Source organism: Cottoperca gobio, chromosome 15, assembly GCF_900634415.1.
Source record: "Cottoperca gobio chromosome 15, fCotGob3.1, whole genome shotgun sequence".
Lineage (NCBI taxonomy): Eukaryota > Metazoa > Chordata > Actinopteri > Perciformes > Bovichtidae > Cottoperca > Cottoperca gobio.
Window position 1 is genome coordinate 12632576 of NC_041369.1, and position 16405 is coordinate 12648980.

Consider the following 16405-nt stretch of genomic DNA (forward strand, 5'->3'; position numbering starts at 1 on the left):
GAGAAGAAATGTTGTACCTGAATCAGGTTAAATTATTTTATTTTAGCAAAGGACGCAGTGCAGGTACATCATCCATAAACAGAACAGACTGCATCGTGTCCCCAAAATGTCAAAGGCATGAGGTCAGAGACGGTCTTCGCTTGATGACACTTTTGTGGTTAAATATAAATCCTTCCAGTTTGAGGGCAAACTGGTAACACTCAAAAAAGTCTCTGTTTTCTTCATTAAATGTCTCAGGTCAGTCCAGCATTACTTGTCCCAGCTCTCCTTTCCTGAAGGCTCTTATGAAATCGTAAGCTGCTGCTGTGTAGTTCGGGACAGTGATGGTGATGTTCCCTGAGAGACGAGGAACAAACATTTTCATTATGGGACTAATCTTTAAGACGTTGATGTGATGGTGATCACACTCTCAAACTCTTGGAAAGAAAGCAATAAGAACAAAATGTCGTACTATTCCTTTAACTCAACTAAACTCCTCGCCCGCCACATCTCTACCCCTTGCCTCAGGTCCGGAGATGCAAACCCTGACAGGGCCTTCTCAGTTGCTGCACCCTCCCTCTGGAATTCCCTCACAAAACACATCAGACAGTCAAACACCCAACCATTGCTCATGCAAGCCCTTAAAATGCACCTCTTCAAGATTGCTTTCCCCTGCTGATTAATTACTAACTTTTTATGAAACTGAGGGATAGCTAGTCAATAATACTGTGCGTAGCAGGAGTAGCACTTTCTTACCAACTCCAGTAATGGCTTTGACCCGTTGCGTCTTTCTAAGTTTCACAGCAATGCGTTTGAGGACATGCTGGATGTTATCACTGGGCTCCTGGAGGTCGTATTTCTCCACATAACTGCACATAAACACACACACATACACATGCAGTAAACAATCACAGTAATGTGTAGCAAAAGGAATACACCGACAATATGAAAGTTCAGTCAATCGCACCTGAACTTCCCGAGCCTGTTCAGGGAATAGAGTAAGTAGTCAGCGATAATGTCTTCACCCACTAAATGGTCCAGAATAGTTCCTGGAGAAGGAAGGAAAAAATATCAAAAGTATTTGTTGAAGACATGGAAAATCCTCTTCTACAGACAAATGTGATTCCACTGAATACAGTACGTCGTCATGTTGTGAACAAAGTAATAATCCTGTTATGCTCACCACATAAAGCCAGCTTCATGCCCGTTTCAACACTTTCAATCTTAGGAGGCAAGACTCCTGGTGTGTCCAACAGATACATTATGGGTCGCTCACACACCTGACGACAAAGACAGCAACAAATACTGAACAGATGCACACACACAATGAACCCATGAAAACACACCGTGACATACATGTCCTCTACACCCACCTGAATTCTAGTCAGGACCGCTTTAGTTATACCTGGCTCCCCACCTACTCGAGATGCACGACCTGAAATTGCATTATAATTACACCGAATATTTATTACTGAGGAGGTGATCATCGTAATCAGTGTCCAACAACTATCAACTCATTTATTATACAAACCCTTTTTCAAGTATGTTCTTCTCAGTGAGTTAATAAGAGAGGACTTCCCCACGTTGGGCACTCCAATGGCCATCAGGCAAAAATTAGTATTCTGAAAGATTTACATGACAAGGTTAGAGCGTGGCCAACATATTGGCCTCCAATACCTTAAAAATCTTAATAGTGAGAAAAATATAACTAACATAAACGTGCTAATAAATGGTTCCACGTGGATTCAGCTCCATAGAAAAGAAGCTTTAGAGTCGCAATGAAGCAGCATTTTGGTAAGCAAAGATCATAGCTCGTGAGGGTATAACTTGTTGTTTATCATATGTAACTTATTCCTCTCAAAGTTGAAATGAACTCAAATATATTATTTAACTGCCTGGAGTAAACATACCTCACATCTGTTAAAGCGTGGGTTTCTCTGAATAATTTCCACCACCATTGGCACCAACTACAGAAAAAAAGCAAAACAGGAATAATTTGAAGCTTCATGCTCACACATTTTATATGCTCAGCTGAGGACAAACTTCTGCAAACAGTCCAATGTTTAGTATCCAGTGAAGATGACCTTTACCTTTTTGACGTTGTCATCTCTCTGCTTTAAACAGTCTGTGAAGAGAACATTCTTCACCCCCTTGTGTTCTAGCTTCTTCAGGATTATCTGCAGGGCAAATGTAAAGATATCATGTTGTGTTAGTAGCTTTAAAATGCTGATGACATGTGACTAATGTGATGTAAAAATAGCAGCAAGATTTTTGACCTGCTCGTTGGACAGATCAGCAAGGTCCATTTTGTTGAGAACTAGCAGGTGGGGTTTGACATCTAGCGTCTCCTGAAACGCAGGGTTTCTTCCAGAGAAGGGAATGTCTTTAACGTTAAAGAAAAACCAAACAGTTCTCATTTTACCTCTGCAGTAAAAAGCTAGGATTTTAACTGTAGTGAATAAAAGATAACTGAATCCTTTTGTCCCCCCTCTAATCTTCAAGTGCTTTCCTTGTGGTGAAGGTGAAGGTTTCTCTGCAGTCAGGGCTCATGTACTCTGGAATAAAGTTAATGTGAAGATTATGTCAGCTAGAACAGTTTAATCTGTTAAATACTCACTTTTAGAAATGGGTATTGCACAAATGTAATGAGAAAAAGGAATGAAATATGGGATATGAGAGAATGGAATGAGATAAATAAAAATATAGCACTTTATTTATACATGAAAAATAGGATTTGTGTGCGACAGGAGTTTATACAACATTATTGCACATACAATATGTAACTATCTTACATTACTAAATGTAATTATAAGATGACATAGCTTGAATTAATTTAAAATATATAATTAAAAACCAGATGGCAGTTTGCGCTGCTATATACTGACGTTAAGGAAGTAAACAAAAAAAGGATATTCTGGCATCATGGATTTCTATGATGCAGTCCACATTCTTGAGGCTGGCTCTCATCTGCTTCAGTCCTGCAAACGGTCAAGTGAAACTATGTCATTTATATTAAATACAGGACTGCTTGCTTCACACAAAGGGACACAGATTTATATTCAAATTGCATACATTAATTGATATACTCTGAATATAACTTTGAGCAAAACTGTCACCTTTAGCCATGTGTCCGGGGAACCAGTGAGCCACTTCCCGTTTGCCAAAGTCGAAAACGGTCCTGAACTTGCCGACATCCCAGAGAGCCTGGTACAGCTTCATGGCTGCTGTTCAATATAACTACGTCCGGCTTTCGTTTGTTTTAACGAAATTATTATATTTGACCGACTGGCTACAAGTCATCTTGCTGCACTGGACATGTTGATGGTGTGCTACACTGTTTACATGCCGACTCAAATCTACCGTAAAACAACTTGGTTCCGGTTCTTCTTCTATGTTTTATATTTTGCAGTTTATAAGCTATAGGGCGTGTTACTGCCCTCCGCAGGATAAACATTGAATTACTTGAATAACTATCTCTTGAACCTGTATCGTGAAGGAACTAAGTACCTGCCTTTTTAATCAGTTAGTGAGTCTTTCGTTTCTTTATACATCCATGGGCTCTTTTAGTCTTCCTTTATGATTTTATGCTGTTAAGTGTTGGCCTGAGTACCTTATAGTGATCCCTTATACTATCTATTTCTCCATCTTGTTTATTTTAAGTAACATGATATGCTAACATAAATCCCAGAACAAAGGTTAAATTAAACTTTCAGACTCATTTATTTAATACTTTCTGGGTTGTCTCTTTCTGCAGAACAGTTTTTAGTAATTTTCTCTCTGTTTAACAATGATCACATAACCCAGGTGGATGCTTACCTATTAACGGAACATTGTATTCAATCTGCACTGTAAAAAGAGAATAGTTGAACCAACCTAATTTAAGTACTTCAATTGGCAACAAGCAAATGAATTAGGTTTGTTCAAATTAAGTTAAGAAGTTAAATCAACCAAATTGCTTTAGGTTGAAAATTAGCAATATTTTGGGTCAATTTTATTCAATTGATTTGGAATAACTTGAAAATGTAAATTGACTTGCTATGAATCTAAGTTGGATTAATGCAAATGATTGATTTAAAAACAATATAATTATTAAATACATCTGACTTAATAGTATGGTTACAGGAAAACATTTTTTTGTGGCAAACCTACATTGAAATTTTAGTTTGTTAAATATTATTAAAATACTTTACTAAGAATTACAATTTTAAATTAGCTGGAAGAAAAAAAGCAGATTCAAATCAGATGTTTTTTTGAGTCTTTATTCTACAAATGACAAACACATTCGTAAGCATTAAACTGCATAATAAAATGTATTATTTATGCATTTATTAAAAAAAAAACATATGCACAACAATTCTGAACCAAGTTAAGCATAGTAGCACAACAGTCCCAACACATTATCTTAACACTATAGAAAAGTACCAACAGAGTTGAGTCACATATCTTATGCTCAGAGAAACCCCTTTAGACAACTAGTGCAAATTGAACTGTGTAAGTTATGGGGCTATTGTCACAAAAGTATGTGGAGCGATATGTAACTGTCTCAATCCGTGTGTGCGTAAACAGATTTGTAAATGCGTACTGAGATTTGTGAATGTGTTTAGTAATCTGCAAGGGCAAGCATTAAACGTTATCCTAAAACAAACACATCTGCAGTGCCAGAAGTGTAGCAAGTCACATGTACAAAGACAGCCAATTGAGAGACCTGGAGATTGAAGACTTGTATTTTTATTGTATTTTATTACAGAAGTGTAATGCAGTCACTTGAGAGAAGAAAAGTTCACTTTTCTCAAGTGAATGCATTATACTTCTGTAATAAAATAATACACGTGACTCTTGCTACACTTCTGTAATAAAATAATACACGTGACTCTTGCTACACTTCTGTAATAAAATAATACACGTGACTCTTGCTACATTCTTGTATTTTAATCGATAGTATGCAATTGCAGATTACTCTACACATTTACATATCTCAGTACCAATCTGTATGTAGACACACATATTAAGACAGTTACACATCTCTACACGCACACACTTGCAAATACTTTTGCTACAATAATGGCATCTAACCATTAACACAGCATATATCACATATAAACACTATTGTTCTTTCACAATATGGCACTAGGCCATATTTTGGCAAGGGGAGGAATCCAACAGTCTGTCCTTACTGTAAGCTTTCAAGTCTGCCATACAGATTTTGGACTTTGGGGGACATCTTGTGCTGATCAAGTTGCATGATGATTTTCAAAAGTGAAATGAAGGGTTTTTGGATAAGCAATGTTGAGTGCATATATCAAACCCAGAATCTACCTGATCTACCTGGTCCAAAGTATTTATGATGTCAGTAGTCTTTTGGCGTGTTGCTCCTCCTTTGGTGCGGATGACTCTAATCAACTGTCTTGAGTGCATGTCTAACTGGGCCATGAACTTCACCTCGAGAGGAACAGCAGTAATCCTCTGAAACTCTGCATTGATCTCAAACACAAAAACAAATGACACTACATATATCATCCTGAATGAAAGAAAATACATCTGGCCTAGACCTGTAAACAATCAATTGTCACAAAGTAACCTGTACAATGGCCAACATTTCAATACCCAAAAAGAATATAAAATATGTACATTCTTAGTAAGCAGTGTTACACATAAAGTGATAGTTCGGCTCTTTTGAAATGAAGTTGTATAAGGACTTAAACTGATGCTGGTGCTATGGGACCTGCTGACCACCAGCTGGTAAGACAATGACTATGCATAAGTACCTCATACAACCCCACTTCAAAATAGTAGAACTAGCCCTTTAGTTTCAACCATATCAATTTATGACTCGCTGACTTTAACAAAACCTGAAAGAAAGACTGCGAACGCTTCAGTTCCTTTATTACCTCTTTCTGTTGGAACAGTGCAGGCCATCTGTCCTTGAAGTCCTTAATGCTGGGTTCTTGGTTTACCACCTCCTGTCGTCTGTAGGCAAACGTGCAAAGCATTATGTCTGCGATGACCCTTTCATTGTTTCTTATGGTGATCTCTGTCAGAAGTTCAAGTCTTTCTTTTTCAAGGCTTTCCAGCGTCTCACCAGTAGGGAAGGATGGATAAAAGTTTGCTTCAGCTCTTTTTGGCTTTTTTACTTTTCTAGCAGGGAAACAATCTGCAGAAGCTTTGTATTTTAGGGAGTTAACAGACAGCTCTGCACACCCCTGCACTTTGAGCTGAGTCCTGTAGTTTCCCATCTTATATTTTATAATGTACAAACTTTCATTTGAAACATTGTATGAGCTTTGACTATCAAATGGTTTATGGAATTTAAGCTCAGACATTTTTATTATGAACCTTTCCTCACTTTGTAACACTCGAAATGCAAGATGATGGTCATCAAAAGAATTCTCGGTGAATAGCTTGTTTCTTAATAAACAAAATGTTTTACATTTTTTTTATATATATATAATATATATATAAAAAAAAAAAATATATATATTACATATATATATTACATATATATATTATATATATATAATATATATATTACATATATATATATAATATATATATATATATTATATATATACAAAAAACATGCTAATTTATAACCAGCTAGTTTGGTTTGACCAAACGCTTAGTAGAATATCAGGTTGAGGGAACAAAGTATAATTTCAAATTGATATAATCCACAAAAGTAGATTGCATCACTAAAGCAGATATTTAAATTAAATTAATTCAAAACATTACTTAACTTCAACTACTACTGATATACACTTTTTAGAGTGTGGTGTGTCCCGATAACAACCTTTTCTTGTTGTTAGATGTTACTTTTTTCAAAAATCCAACATAAGTGTTTTGGATTTTGTGTTTGCACAACCTTTCAAATACTTTTTCTGGAAATTTGTGTCAGTGAGGTCTCACTGGACAGCTTTGGCCTTGAATATTAATAATATATTAATTCATACAATAACTATTTAATGTTCTCCATTCCAAACTCTTTTTCATTGGGCAATTATGTTTAAGATATAATTTATATTTAATCAAAATGTGAGAACCAGGATTTTACAAGTGCAAACAATAAGGCAACATATTGTCAGCTGCAAACAAAAAGATTATTAGCAAAACATTTGAAATTTGTGAGATAGAACTTTATAAATTGTTATCCACATCAATGTGGGAATATATTTTCTCATTGATTTAAGACATAACTGTTTATATAATTTACTGAAAAATGATTTATAGAATCTGATAGTTATTTACATTCAATGCATACATTATTAATAATTACATTAACAAAGCAGAAAGTTGAAAACAGCATGGAATTCAATCGGTCTTAAAATAAGACAGTATAAAATTACTACTAATTCTTACAACTGCATTGTTATTAAGATGATTTGTAAACAGGATTACTGTGTAACTTCAATCTTAGTTCCTTCATTTTTCTTTAATAAAATATACAAAGATGCCTTTTATCAGTTATTTAAAGCTGTATCCTTCATGTATTTAATACAAATATCATCGCTGTATAGATCACTTGTGTTGTCCAGGTCCATTTGTATTTTAAAGCACTGAACAGCACAAGGTCAGCAGTCAGCAACACTTCACTTTCTACATTCTTAGGGGTAGAGTCTGCACATCTGGAGAAAGATATTTGAACTCAACACCCAAACAAATACTAATAATAGATTTACCGTCCCTCTTGCTCCCACTGCATTTCTCTTTATACATCAATGGCCTTTTCCCTGATCTGTGCACGACCACGAACACTGTTGCTGATTGCCTGGAAAAGTGTTGTGTGACTCGGTCTGAGCCACTTTGTTTGTTTCCCATTCACACAGCCAGGGCTGTGTAAAAACATCAGATTTATTTTCAGCACACACAGAGCAGACCGTGAGGAGAAGTTCGCTGAATTTGACAAAAAGTATTGGATTTGAATCGCTGACTGCACCTTTAAGTGACGGCTTAAAAAAAGAACAGCAGCTCCCACATAATGTTCCATATCAACCCTTAAATCATAGTTTGAAGCAATTACAGATTTGAGCCATAAACCTGATAAAATCTCTTTGTCAAAGCAGCATTGCTCTTTTAAAGCTTTGACTTGGGCGGTTCAGATGGACTGATTGAGGAGGAGTAGTGAGAGATGAGTCTGTCAGCTTCTCTCCACCCAGTGAGAACAGCTCCATGGACGGTGGAGTAGTAGCAGGGATGAGTAGCCTCTCCAGCAAACAACACCTGCAGGGGCTGAAACCGAGCAGACAGTTACAACAATTCTGTGAGTTTGTGTTTGTTAAGTACAGTATTTGTGTTTGAGTATGAACATGTAGGTACTTGTAAAAGGGATCCTTTTGTAGGCAGGGGCTCCATCATGTTGTCCAGGTCTTGCGCTGAACAACCTATTGCTGGGTAACTGTAAGATCCGCATGTCCAGGGGTCATGAAACCACTGGGAGCGCAGGACTCTCCTCGGGGCGATGGTAGGGTTTCCTAAACACACACAGTTAGTCTGCGAGTGCTGACAGAGAGAATTGTTGCCCAATCTTTGTGACATATTTAGACTCACCTGTGAATCTGCGGATGAGTTGTGTGACTGTGTGTGTGACCTCTTGTTCAGACAGTGTCTCCATATACTCTGACTCATGGCCAGCAATCCAGCCACACATAACATGGCCATACCTGAAAGTTAAACCACACGTGGGACTGCATTCCTAATCAATGTATTTACATTATTTTCCATTAAATAAAACATAAACAAGTCAGGCAAGCATCAGCATCTGTCGACCTTTCAGTGGGTTTGAGCACAGTGAAGCCAAACAGCTTCTTTATCCAGGATCTCTGTACATCTGGCACCTGGTCCACCATGACATCCTGAATCATGAACAGAGATGAAACAGACAGTTCAAATGATCGTATGTGTTAGAGATTTTTGATAACTAGTGGCATAAACATCCAACTCTTTTGGAATACGTGTGGGTGGAGAATAAGACAAAATGGTATGGTCGTGGAGAAATAATCTTGAATTGTTGATTCGACACTGGGGTTAAACATTAGACACGTTAGATCTGCAGGTCAAAGAACCCCTCATGCTGGATTCGGATGAGGGTGAGGAATTTCGCATGGCAGGAGAGGAAGTAATAGTAAGAAATCATTTCTACTGCTTCCTGTTCTCATGTGTGTTCTGTGTTGTTTTACGCGATAATCACATATTAGAAAGAGATGAGGAGCAATGTGAGTGAGGGGAACGAGGAGTCATAATAGCCAAATGAAAAGCAGGAAAAGGGAGAGAGTAAGAAGGAAATGATGTAAACAGGATTCTGTTCTTTGGAAAGACAAATCAGATTTTAAGATATACAAGTAGTGTAAGTGTGGAGGAGAACTCTGTGACGAGCTGAAGGGTTGAAAGGGGCAGAAATGTTGGCATGCACACGTTAGTGGGGAGTGGTGCTTGCTGGACCGACGTTTCCCCAACTGAACCAGCCCAAAATCTCAGACCCTAAACCCCCAGGAAAGGGAAGTGTTTTCAAAAAGACTCTTTTCATTGTTAATCGTTTGTTTCTGTTAAAGGTTCATTCGTGTCGAGTCCTCTTTCTTTGAATGCTCTAATATTTAAAATATTCTTTATATTTAGGATTTTTTATTTTAATTGTATTATTTTTAGTCCAGTATATATACACACGCACACGCACACTGCAGGTGGTCTCACCTCGTCTTCCCACACGAGATAGATGACCTCACAGTCAGCATCCCACCACGGTGAATCAAACTCCACAAATATTTTATTGTTTGTTCCAAAGCCTAGTCTTTGGACAGAGTGCAGCTTGTGTAGAGGGAGAGGAGGACGGAACAGAGTCGAGTGGTGCTTCTTTAGGTATCCTGATGAAACAGAGCAAACCACAACAAGTTAGGTTTTGTTCAGGATCAGGATCCAGGTTTTGCTCTAATAATCCATTCATTAAAAAAGCTAAGTAATAACAACAACAATACTATTACATGTATAATTTGACCAACAAAATGTTCTTGACTACACATCAAAGACAAGACCTCAAACTCAAAACCAGCCTGAAAAACCTTGAATCTAATCTCCGTTTAAGACTACACCAGAAATTCACATTTTATTATTTATCACACCAAAAGCCACAGAAAACAGTAGATCACGTTTAACTGTGATTAATGTGCAGAATGGGAGATGTTATGCTGAGATCGTAAATATTTAAGCATTTGTATTTTACAAACAACTTTACGAGTATAGGTTGAAAAATATAACGCTTAATGACGTATGGTCTTGGCAGTAACTCAACAGTAACTGGTTGAAAATGTTAGCGGCCCTGTTAAAAGCCGAGTTGTAGCACAACCTCAACATTTTATGCACTGAGGATGAAAATAGCAAACTGTGTTTGTGTCGTGTCTGCTGATACCTAGAGGTACTGTGACAATAACATGATCCGCAGTGATGCTCTCCCCATCATCACACTCGATCATCACAGGGTTTTCTCTCTTCTCTGTGTTGTTCCAGTGGACACAGCGCACAGGCCGATTGTAGGTCACTGAACCACTCGGAAGCTCCGATATCAAGTTTTGGACTAGATCTTCATAGCCACTGCATGAGAAAGAAAATTATGAATAAGTTGATTGGACACGCACAGAAACAATCAGATTTAATAAAGTACTGCTAATATGCTGAATACTGGCGCCTCCTCCTGGAGCCAGATCTGGGAGAGAAGCTCGCCAAGGGGCTCGTTCGGATGCAGCGCGAACAAACTACATAGAGCTTTCGTCTTGTGGGCCAACCACCAGCAGGGAGAGGCATCGGATGCCAGGAGGCAGGCAAAGGCAGAGACCTAAGTGTGCTGACCCCAGGCATCGCAGACTGGTTCTAGAGACGGGGAACGTCATGTCTCCTGGAGCTGCTACTGAAGGTGGAGCAGTACCAACTAGATATAGTTGGACTTAACTCTACGCACAGTAATTGGTCTGGAACCAAACTCCCAGAAAGAACTTCCCGGAAATGCCCAGGGTGAGAGGCGCTTGGCGGTTGTGGGGATACTCCTGGCTGAGTGCTGTTGTGTTGGAGTTCTCGCTGGGGAAAAAGAGGGTCGCCTGACTCGCCTCTAAGCGGCTGCGGGTTGCTGAGAAGAAGTCTCTGAATGCCGTTGTGCTTATGCATCAAACAAAGGTTTAGAAAACAAAAGAGTACCCTACCTCTGGGTGGCGTCCTGTTAAGTAAGATACCACTTTTACTATGAAATGACTTAATTATGTCTTAATGAAATTGATTATATAAACAATTGTTAGTGTGCAGCATTATATGTATGCAGTGTTGGAGTACAAACCCTGGGAATGTACAGTCCAGTCCAGGTAGAGTCTTGTATAGGCCAAAGGCCCCCAGGCCCACCTGATCCATGCTGTGAGTCCCATTAACACAGCACTCCACCTTCAACATGTTACTGATCGCACACAGTCGCAGAGATCTGGTGGTTGCATCAATATCTTTCCACTTCTCTGCTGCTCGTTGTTGAACCTGCGCCAGAAAACAATCAACAAAACAAACTCTTTATTCTTGCAAGATGCTTTTATGCGTTTATTATAAAGAACATCTGACATATTTAAGCCATCTTGGCATCATCCAGTGTTATTAGTGTAGTTACTGAGAGAAATGTACCTCTGAACGTACGAAATCTCCCACAGAGGCCCAGGGCTCTCCTCCTTCACTCTCAAATTCTGAACTTTCATACATCAGCTCAAAAAACATCTCCTGAGCAGGATAGATATCTTCAGCATTCAGCTTCCGGCCTGCACATTACACAACCCAAAGAATACCAATAAGGAAAACACTACAGTATGTAATTCAATCAATATTATTTTGAACTATCTGAGGGATCAGTTTTAAAATAAACTAGGATTTTTCAAACATCTGGCGACCTTCAGATAAGAGTTTCCTTATCCGAAGTGAGGTTCTAAGGACATGAGGTGCATTTGCGATATTGGGCTATATAACTAAAATGGACTTGACCTGAACTGCTGAAAAAGTTGGGAACCCAAGGGGGATGTCCCCCGACGTCCATGGCCTGGTTCTCTGGGGTGAGGGCCTCTGGGTCCAGCAGCCCGTACTGGCGGGCCATACAAAACACTGGGTTCTTCTCAGACGGTCCATGGATCCAGTTTGCCCCCATCTCAACAATATTATCACCTGCAGATAGAAATTATTGTGGGGTTGCAGAAAAAAAGGGATTATAAATCTCTGTGTTTATTTGTTCCTTCCCAGCAATTTTACTGCCGTATGTTTATGATAGGGTTAGGTTATACAGTAATAATCCTTGCATAGTTACAGTATATCTCAAAAGTGAGTACACCCTTTAGATTTTTGCAAATATTCTGTTATATCCTTTCAGGGGATAACATTATCCTACTGAAACTTTGATATAACTTAAAGTAGTCAGTGTGCTGCTTGAATAACAGTATAGATTTATTGTCCTTTGAAAATTACTCAGTACACAGCTGTTAATGTCTAAACAGCTGGCAACAAAAGTGAGTACACCCCATAGTGAACATGTCTAAATTGTGCCCAAAGTGTCAATATTTTGTGTGACCACCATTGTTATCTAGCACTGCTTTAACCCTCCTGGGCATGGAATTCACCAGAGCTGCACAGGTTGCTTCTGGAATCTTCTTCCACTCCTCCACGACGACATCACGGAGCGCACGGATGTTGGACACCTTGCACTCCTCCACCTTCCTCTTGAGGATGCCCCACATGTGCTCAATTGGGTTTAGGTCTGGAGACATACTTGGCCAGTCCATCACCTTAACCTTCAGCTTCTTCAGCAAGGCCGTTGTCATCTTGGAGGTGTGTTTAGGGTCATTATCATGTTGGAAAACTGCCCTACGGCCCAGTTTCCGAAGAGAGGGGATCATGCTCTGCTGCAGGATGTCACAGTATATATTGGAATTCATGTGTCCCTCAATGAAATGCAGCTCCCCAGTGCCGGCAGCACTCATGCAGCCCCAGACCATGGTGCTGCCACCACCATGCTTGACTGTAGGCAAAACACATTTGTCTTGGTACTCCTCACCAGGGTGCCGCCACACACGCCGGACACCATCTGACCCAAACAGGTTTATTTTGGTCTCATCAGACCACAGGACATGGTTCCAGTAACTCATGTTCTTGGATTCATTGTCTTCAGCAAACTGTTTGCGGGCTTTCTTATGCATCGGTTTCAGAAGGGGCTTCTGTCTGGGGCGACGGCCATACAAACCGATTTGATGCAGTGTGCGGCGTATGGTCTGGGCACTGACAGGCTGACATCCCACTTCTGCAACCTCTGCAGCAATGCTGGAAGCACTCGCACGTCTATTTTTGGAAACCAACCTCTGGATATGACGCTGAGCACGTGGACTCAACTTCTTTGGTCGACCCTGGCGAGGCCTGTTCCGAGTGGAACCTGTCCTGGAAAACCGCTGTATGATCTTAGCCACTGTGCTGCAACTCATTTTCATGGTGTTGGCAATCTTCTTATAGCCAAGGCCATCTTTGTGAAGCGCAATAATCCTTTTTTTCAGCCGCTCAGAGAGTTCCTTGCCATGAGGTGCCATGTTGTCCAGCATTCAGAGAGAATTGTGCCCAAAACACCAAATTTAACAGCCCTGCTTATCATTTACACCTGAATCCTTGTAACACTAACGAGTCACATGACACCAGGGCGGGAAAACAACATCATTGGGCACAATTTAGACATGTTCACTATGGGGTGTACTCACTTTTGTTGCCAGCTGTTTAGACATTAACAGCTGTGTACTGAGTAATTTTCAAAGGACAATAAATCTATACTGTTATTCAAGCAGCACACTGACTACTTTAAGTTATATCAAAGTTTCAGTAGGATAATGTTATCCCCTGAAAGGATATAACAGAATATTTGCAAAAATCTAAAGGGTGTACTCACTTTTGAGATATACTGTATCTATTAATCAGTTAGTCACGTGATTTACAGCACTTAGCTGTTCTTAGTTAAGAAAGAATAAAATATGTTTTAAATTAGGTGAGACAATACTTTCTTTAAAATCTATTTCAGTATGGAATCCCAATATACACAGAAACATAAATTAAAATAGTGGTTGCAAGACAATAAAAGGCTGATAGACAATATTGTTATCAGAGCTCAGTCTTGCTCCGTGGATCAGATCAGAGGGAATATAAAAACATATTGCGGGGTAATAAAACTTTCTGCGAAGGAACAAAGAAATAACATTTGACCTTTGAGACTCCGCAGGAAAATGTGTTTTGCTAAAAAAAACGACGGAAAGAGAAACTGCAGAAGTTGTAAACATCTGCTTCACATAGTAGCTCACCCAATGTGCAGGTTTTTATCCTTCCTCCGCTTCTTGCAGTCGCTTCAAGTATCCACACTTGATGATATCCAGCTTTAACGAGCCGATGTGCTGCTGCTATACCTGATATTCCGCATCCTATTACAACTATTTTAGCTTTAAGACTCATAGCCACAGCTGGTTATGCACTAATGCAATACTACTTTAACTGGGTTAGCTGTCCTTCCTATACAATCCACGGTCCTGTCCTGTTTCCGGTTAAGAGTTTCAAAATAAAACTATTTTTTGAAGGCTGGAACCGATCAGTGAATGTGGCGGAATACCATTAAATGATCTCAGGGTGGGATGTTCAGTCAAAGACTATCTGGCCCCTTACCTCTGGTGGTTATAATACCCTAATCATTCACTTATAAAACGGCAAATGTCTATCAATCATTACTTTATTTGTCCACAGTGGGGCAATGTCAAGCTTATTTTGAATCATAGCTGTAACCGCGGTTTGTGTGCCATCTCAGTCGAGTCCCAGCAAAAAGCCTACAGGTGTCTGCTAAGGTGAGCAACTAAAGGATTTTATTCATGAGAACGTGTTATTGAACTAAACATTGTGCTGGTAAAGAAGAAACCTCTCAATAATCACCAAGATTATTAGGCATAATCTGAAATATATCAAACATAAAATACTTGATAGTTGGGCATCATCTGTGCATTATAGAGTGGGGATTCATGTTGTGGCAGACCAACAATGCAGTCTAAAAGAACATTTATACCACTGTAACCTTTGCTAGGAACGAAGTAACTTCTCCATATTCATCAACCTTATTTATTAGGCATCATCTGAAGTATTCATAAAATAAAATACTTGATGGTACTCATTTCAACCACAAGAGGCTGAAGTGCACCACTAGCCCATGTTCTAAATAGGACTAAAAGCATTAATCTTTAAGAGAAAGCATATTTCACTTAATGAAATGACTCCACTCCAATGAGCAATGAGCTAATATTGTATATCTTGGCATCTTGAGTCAGAAAAAAAGAGGAGAAAACAATTTAGATCAGACATAGAAAAATAGATCAAGCGTTGTCTTTAAGCCCCCAGGAAGAGCGCCAGACTTTGAAACCAATTTCCAAACCATGGAATTACAATTTACAGGTCCTTCATGTGATGCCATTCGCTCCAAAATACTTTTTTCCACATAGACTTGCATTGGGAAAGAGATTATAAATCAGCTGATCATGTATTTTGAGGAAAGTAATTTTGATTTTGATTTGGACGGTGAGCAACCTTCATAGAAATGAACTGGGGCCCGCCTCCAACGCTGTATCCAGTTCTCTTTATACATCCAGGTTTGACTTGGGCAGTTCAGATGGACTGATGGAGGAGTAGTGAGAGATGAGTCTGTCAGTTTCTCTCCACCCACTGAGAGATGAGTAGCCTCTCCAGCAAACAACACTTGCAGTAGACTGCAACGGATGAATTGACGGGCCATACAAAACACTGGGTTCTCATCTGATGCTCCGTGGATCCAGTTTGCCCCTATCTCAACAATATTATCACCTGCAGATAGAAAATATTGTGCAGTTTCAGAAAAGGACTATTATTAATACTTATATACGGGTGTATATCTCAAAATGATTTCAAAATTAAATTTGTACCGACATCTGTCACATTATCATGCCTTCATTTGGATTTCCTTTGTGCTTACATGGTACCGTACCGTAGTTTTACCGAGGTGGTACCCGCTGAAGTACCGTAGTTTTACCGAGGTGGTACCCGCTGAAGTACCGTAGTTTTACCGAGGTGGTACCCGCTGAAGTACTGTAGTTTTACCGAGGTGGTACCCTGCTGAAGTAGGCTACTGTGGTACCTACTTGGTGTGAGAAATGTATCTAATATACTTAAGCTATATACTATATTGTTATACACTGTATAGTTCTAGTTGGAATGTAATAAATTACAACATTTAGTAAATGACTCCTGGGCGAGTGTGTGTGATGGAGGCGAGTGTGTGTGATGGAGGGAAGCAGGGAACAGGGAAAGAGCCTGAAGAGAGAGAAAGAAGTGAATCTAAGTGAGTTCATACGTGTTGAACTCGTAAACGTTCCATCACTTAAAACACCAC

At 39.3% G+C, this 16405-nt stretch overlaps 2 protein-coding genes across 2 annotated transcripts; both read right to left on the minus strand.

Moving 5' to 3' along the window:
* Positions 1-6: 6 nt before the first annotated feature.
* mtg1 (mitochondrial ribosome-associated GTPase 1) lies at positions 7-3353 on the minus strand. The gene is made up of 11 exons (XM_029449723.1): positions 3096-3353; positions 2893-2957; positions 2256-2360; positions 2070-2156; positions 1890-1946; positions 1511-1601; positions 1353-1414; positions 1163-1259; positions 947-1028; positions 736-848; positions 7-336 (listed from the first exon to the last, which is right to left on the minus strand). Exons 1-11 carry the CDS (start codon positions 3196-3198, stop codon positions 239-241), a joined length of 960 nt encoding a protein of 319 aa, XP_029305583.1. The 5' UTR covers positions 3199-3353; the 3' UTR covers positions 7-238.
* A 3815-nt stretch (positions 3354-7168) lies between these two features.
* paox (polyamine oxidase) lies at positions 7169-14556 on the minus strand. The gene is made up of 10 exons (XM_029449703.1): positions 14307-14556; positions 11968-12144; positions 11617-11747; positions 11288-11475; positions 10373-10554; positions 9661-9830; positions 8740-8825; positions 8521-8633; positions 8290-8444; positions 7169-8202 (listed from the first exon to the last, which is right to left on the minus strand). Exons 1-10 carry the CDS (start codon positions 14452-14454, stop codon positions 8047-8049), a joined length of 1506 nt encoding a protein of 501 aa, XP_029305563.1. The 5' UTR covers positions 14455-14556; the 3' UTR covers positions 7169-8046.
* Between the last annotated feature and the right edge of the window lie 1849 nt (positions 14557-16405).

Excerpts from the sequence above, each read along its gene's own strand:
- mtg1 (XM_029449723.1), bottom strand. The coding sequence starts at position 3,198 with ATGAAGCTGTACCAGGCTCTCTGGGATGTCGGCAAGTTCAGGACCGTT. Across the intron at positions 2,157-2,255 it reads CTGATCTGTCCAACGAGCAG|ATAATCCTGAAGAAGCTAGA; the intron begins GTCAAAAATCTT and ends TTTGCCCTGCAG. Across the intron at positions 1,415-1,510 it reads AAGAACATACTTGAAAAAGG|GTCGTGCATCTCGAGTAGGT; the intron begins GTTTGTATAATA and ends ATGCAATTTCAG.
- paox (XM_029449703.1), bottom strand. The coding sequence starts at position 14,454 with ATGAGTCTTAAAGCTAAAATAGTTGTAATAGGATGCGGAATATCAGGT. Across the intron at positions 12,145-14,306 it reads GATAAAAACCTGCACATTGG|GTGATAATATTGTTGAGATG; the intron begins GTGAGCTACTAT and ends TTCTATCTGCAG. Across the intron at positions 9,831-10,372 it reads TATTGTCACAGTACCTCTAG|GATACCTAAAGAAGCACCAC; the intron begins GTATCAGCAGAC and ends CTGTTTCATCAG.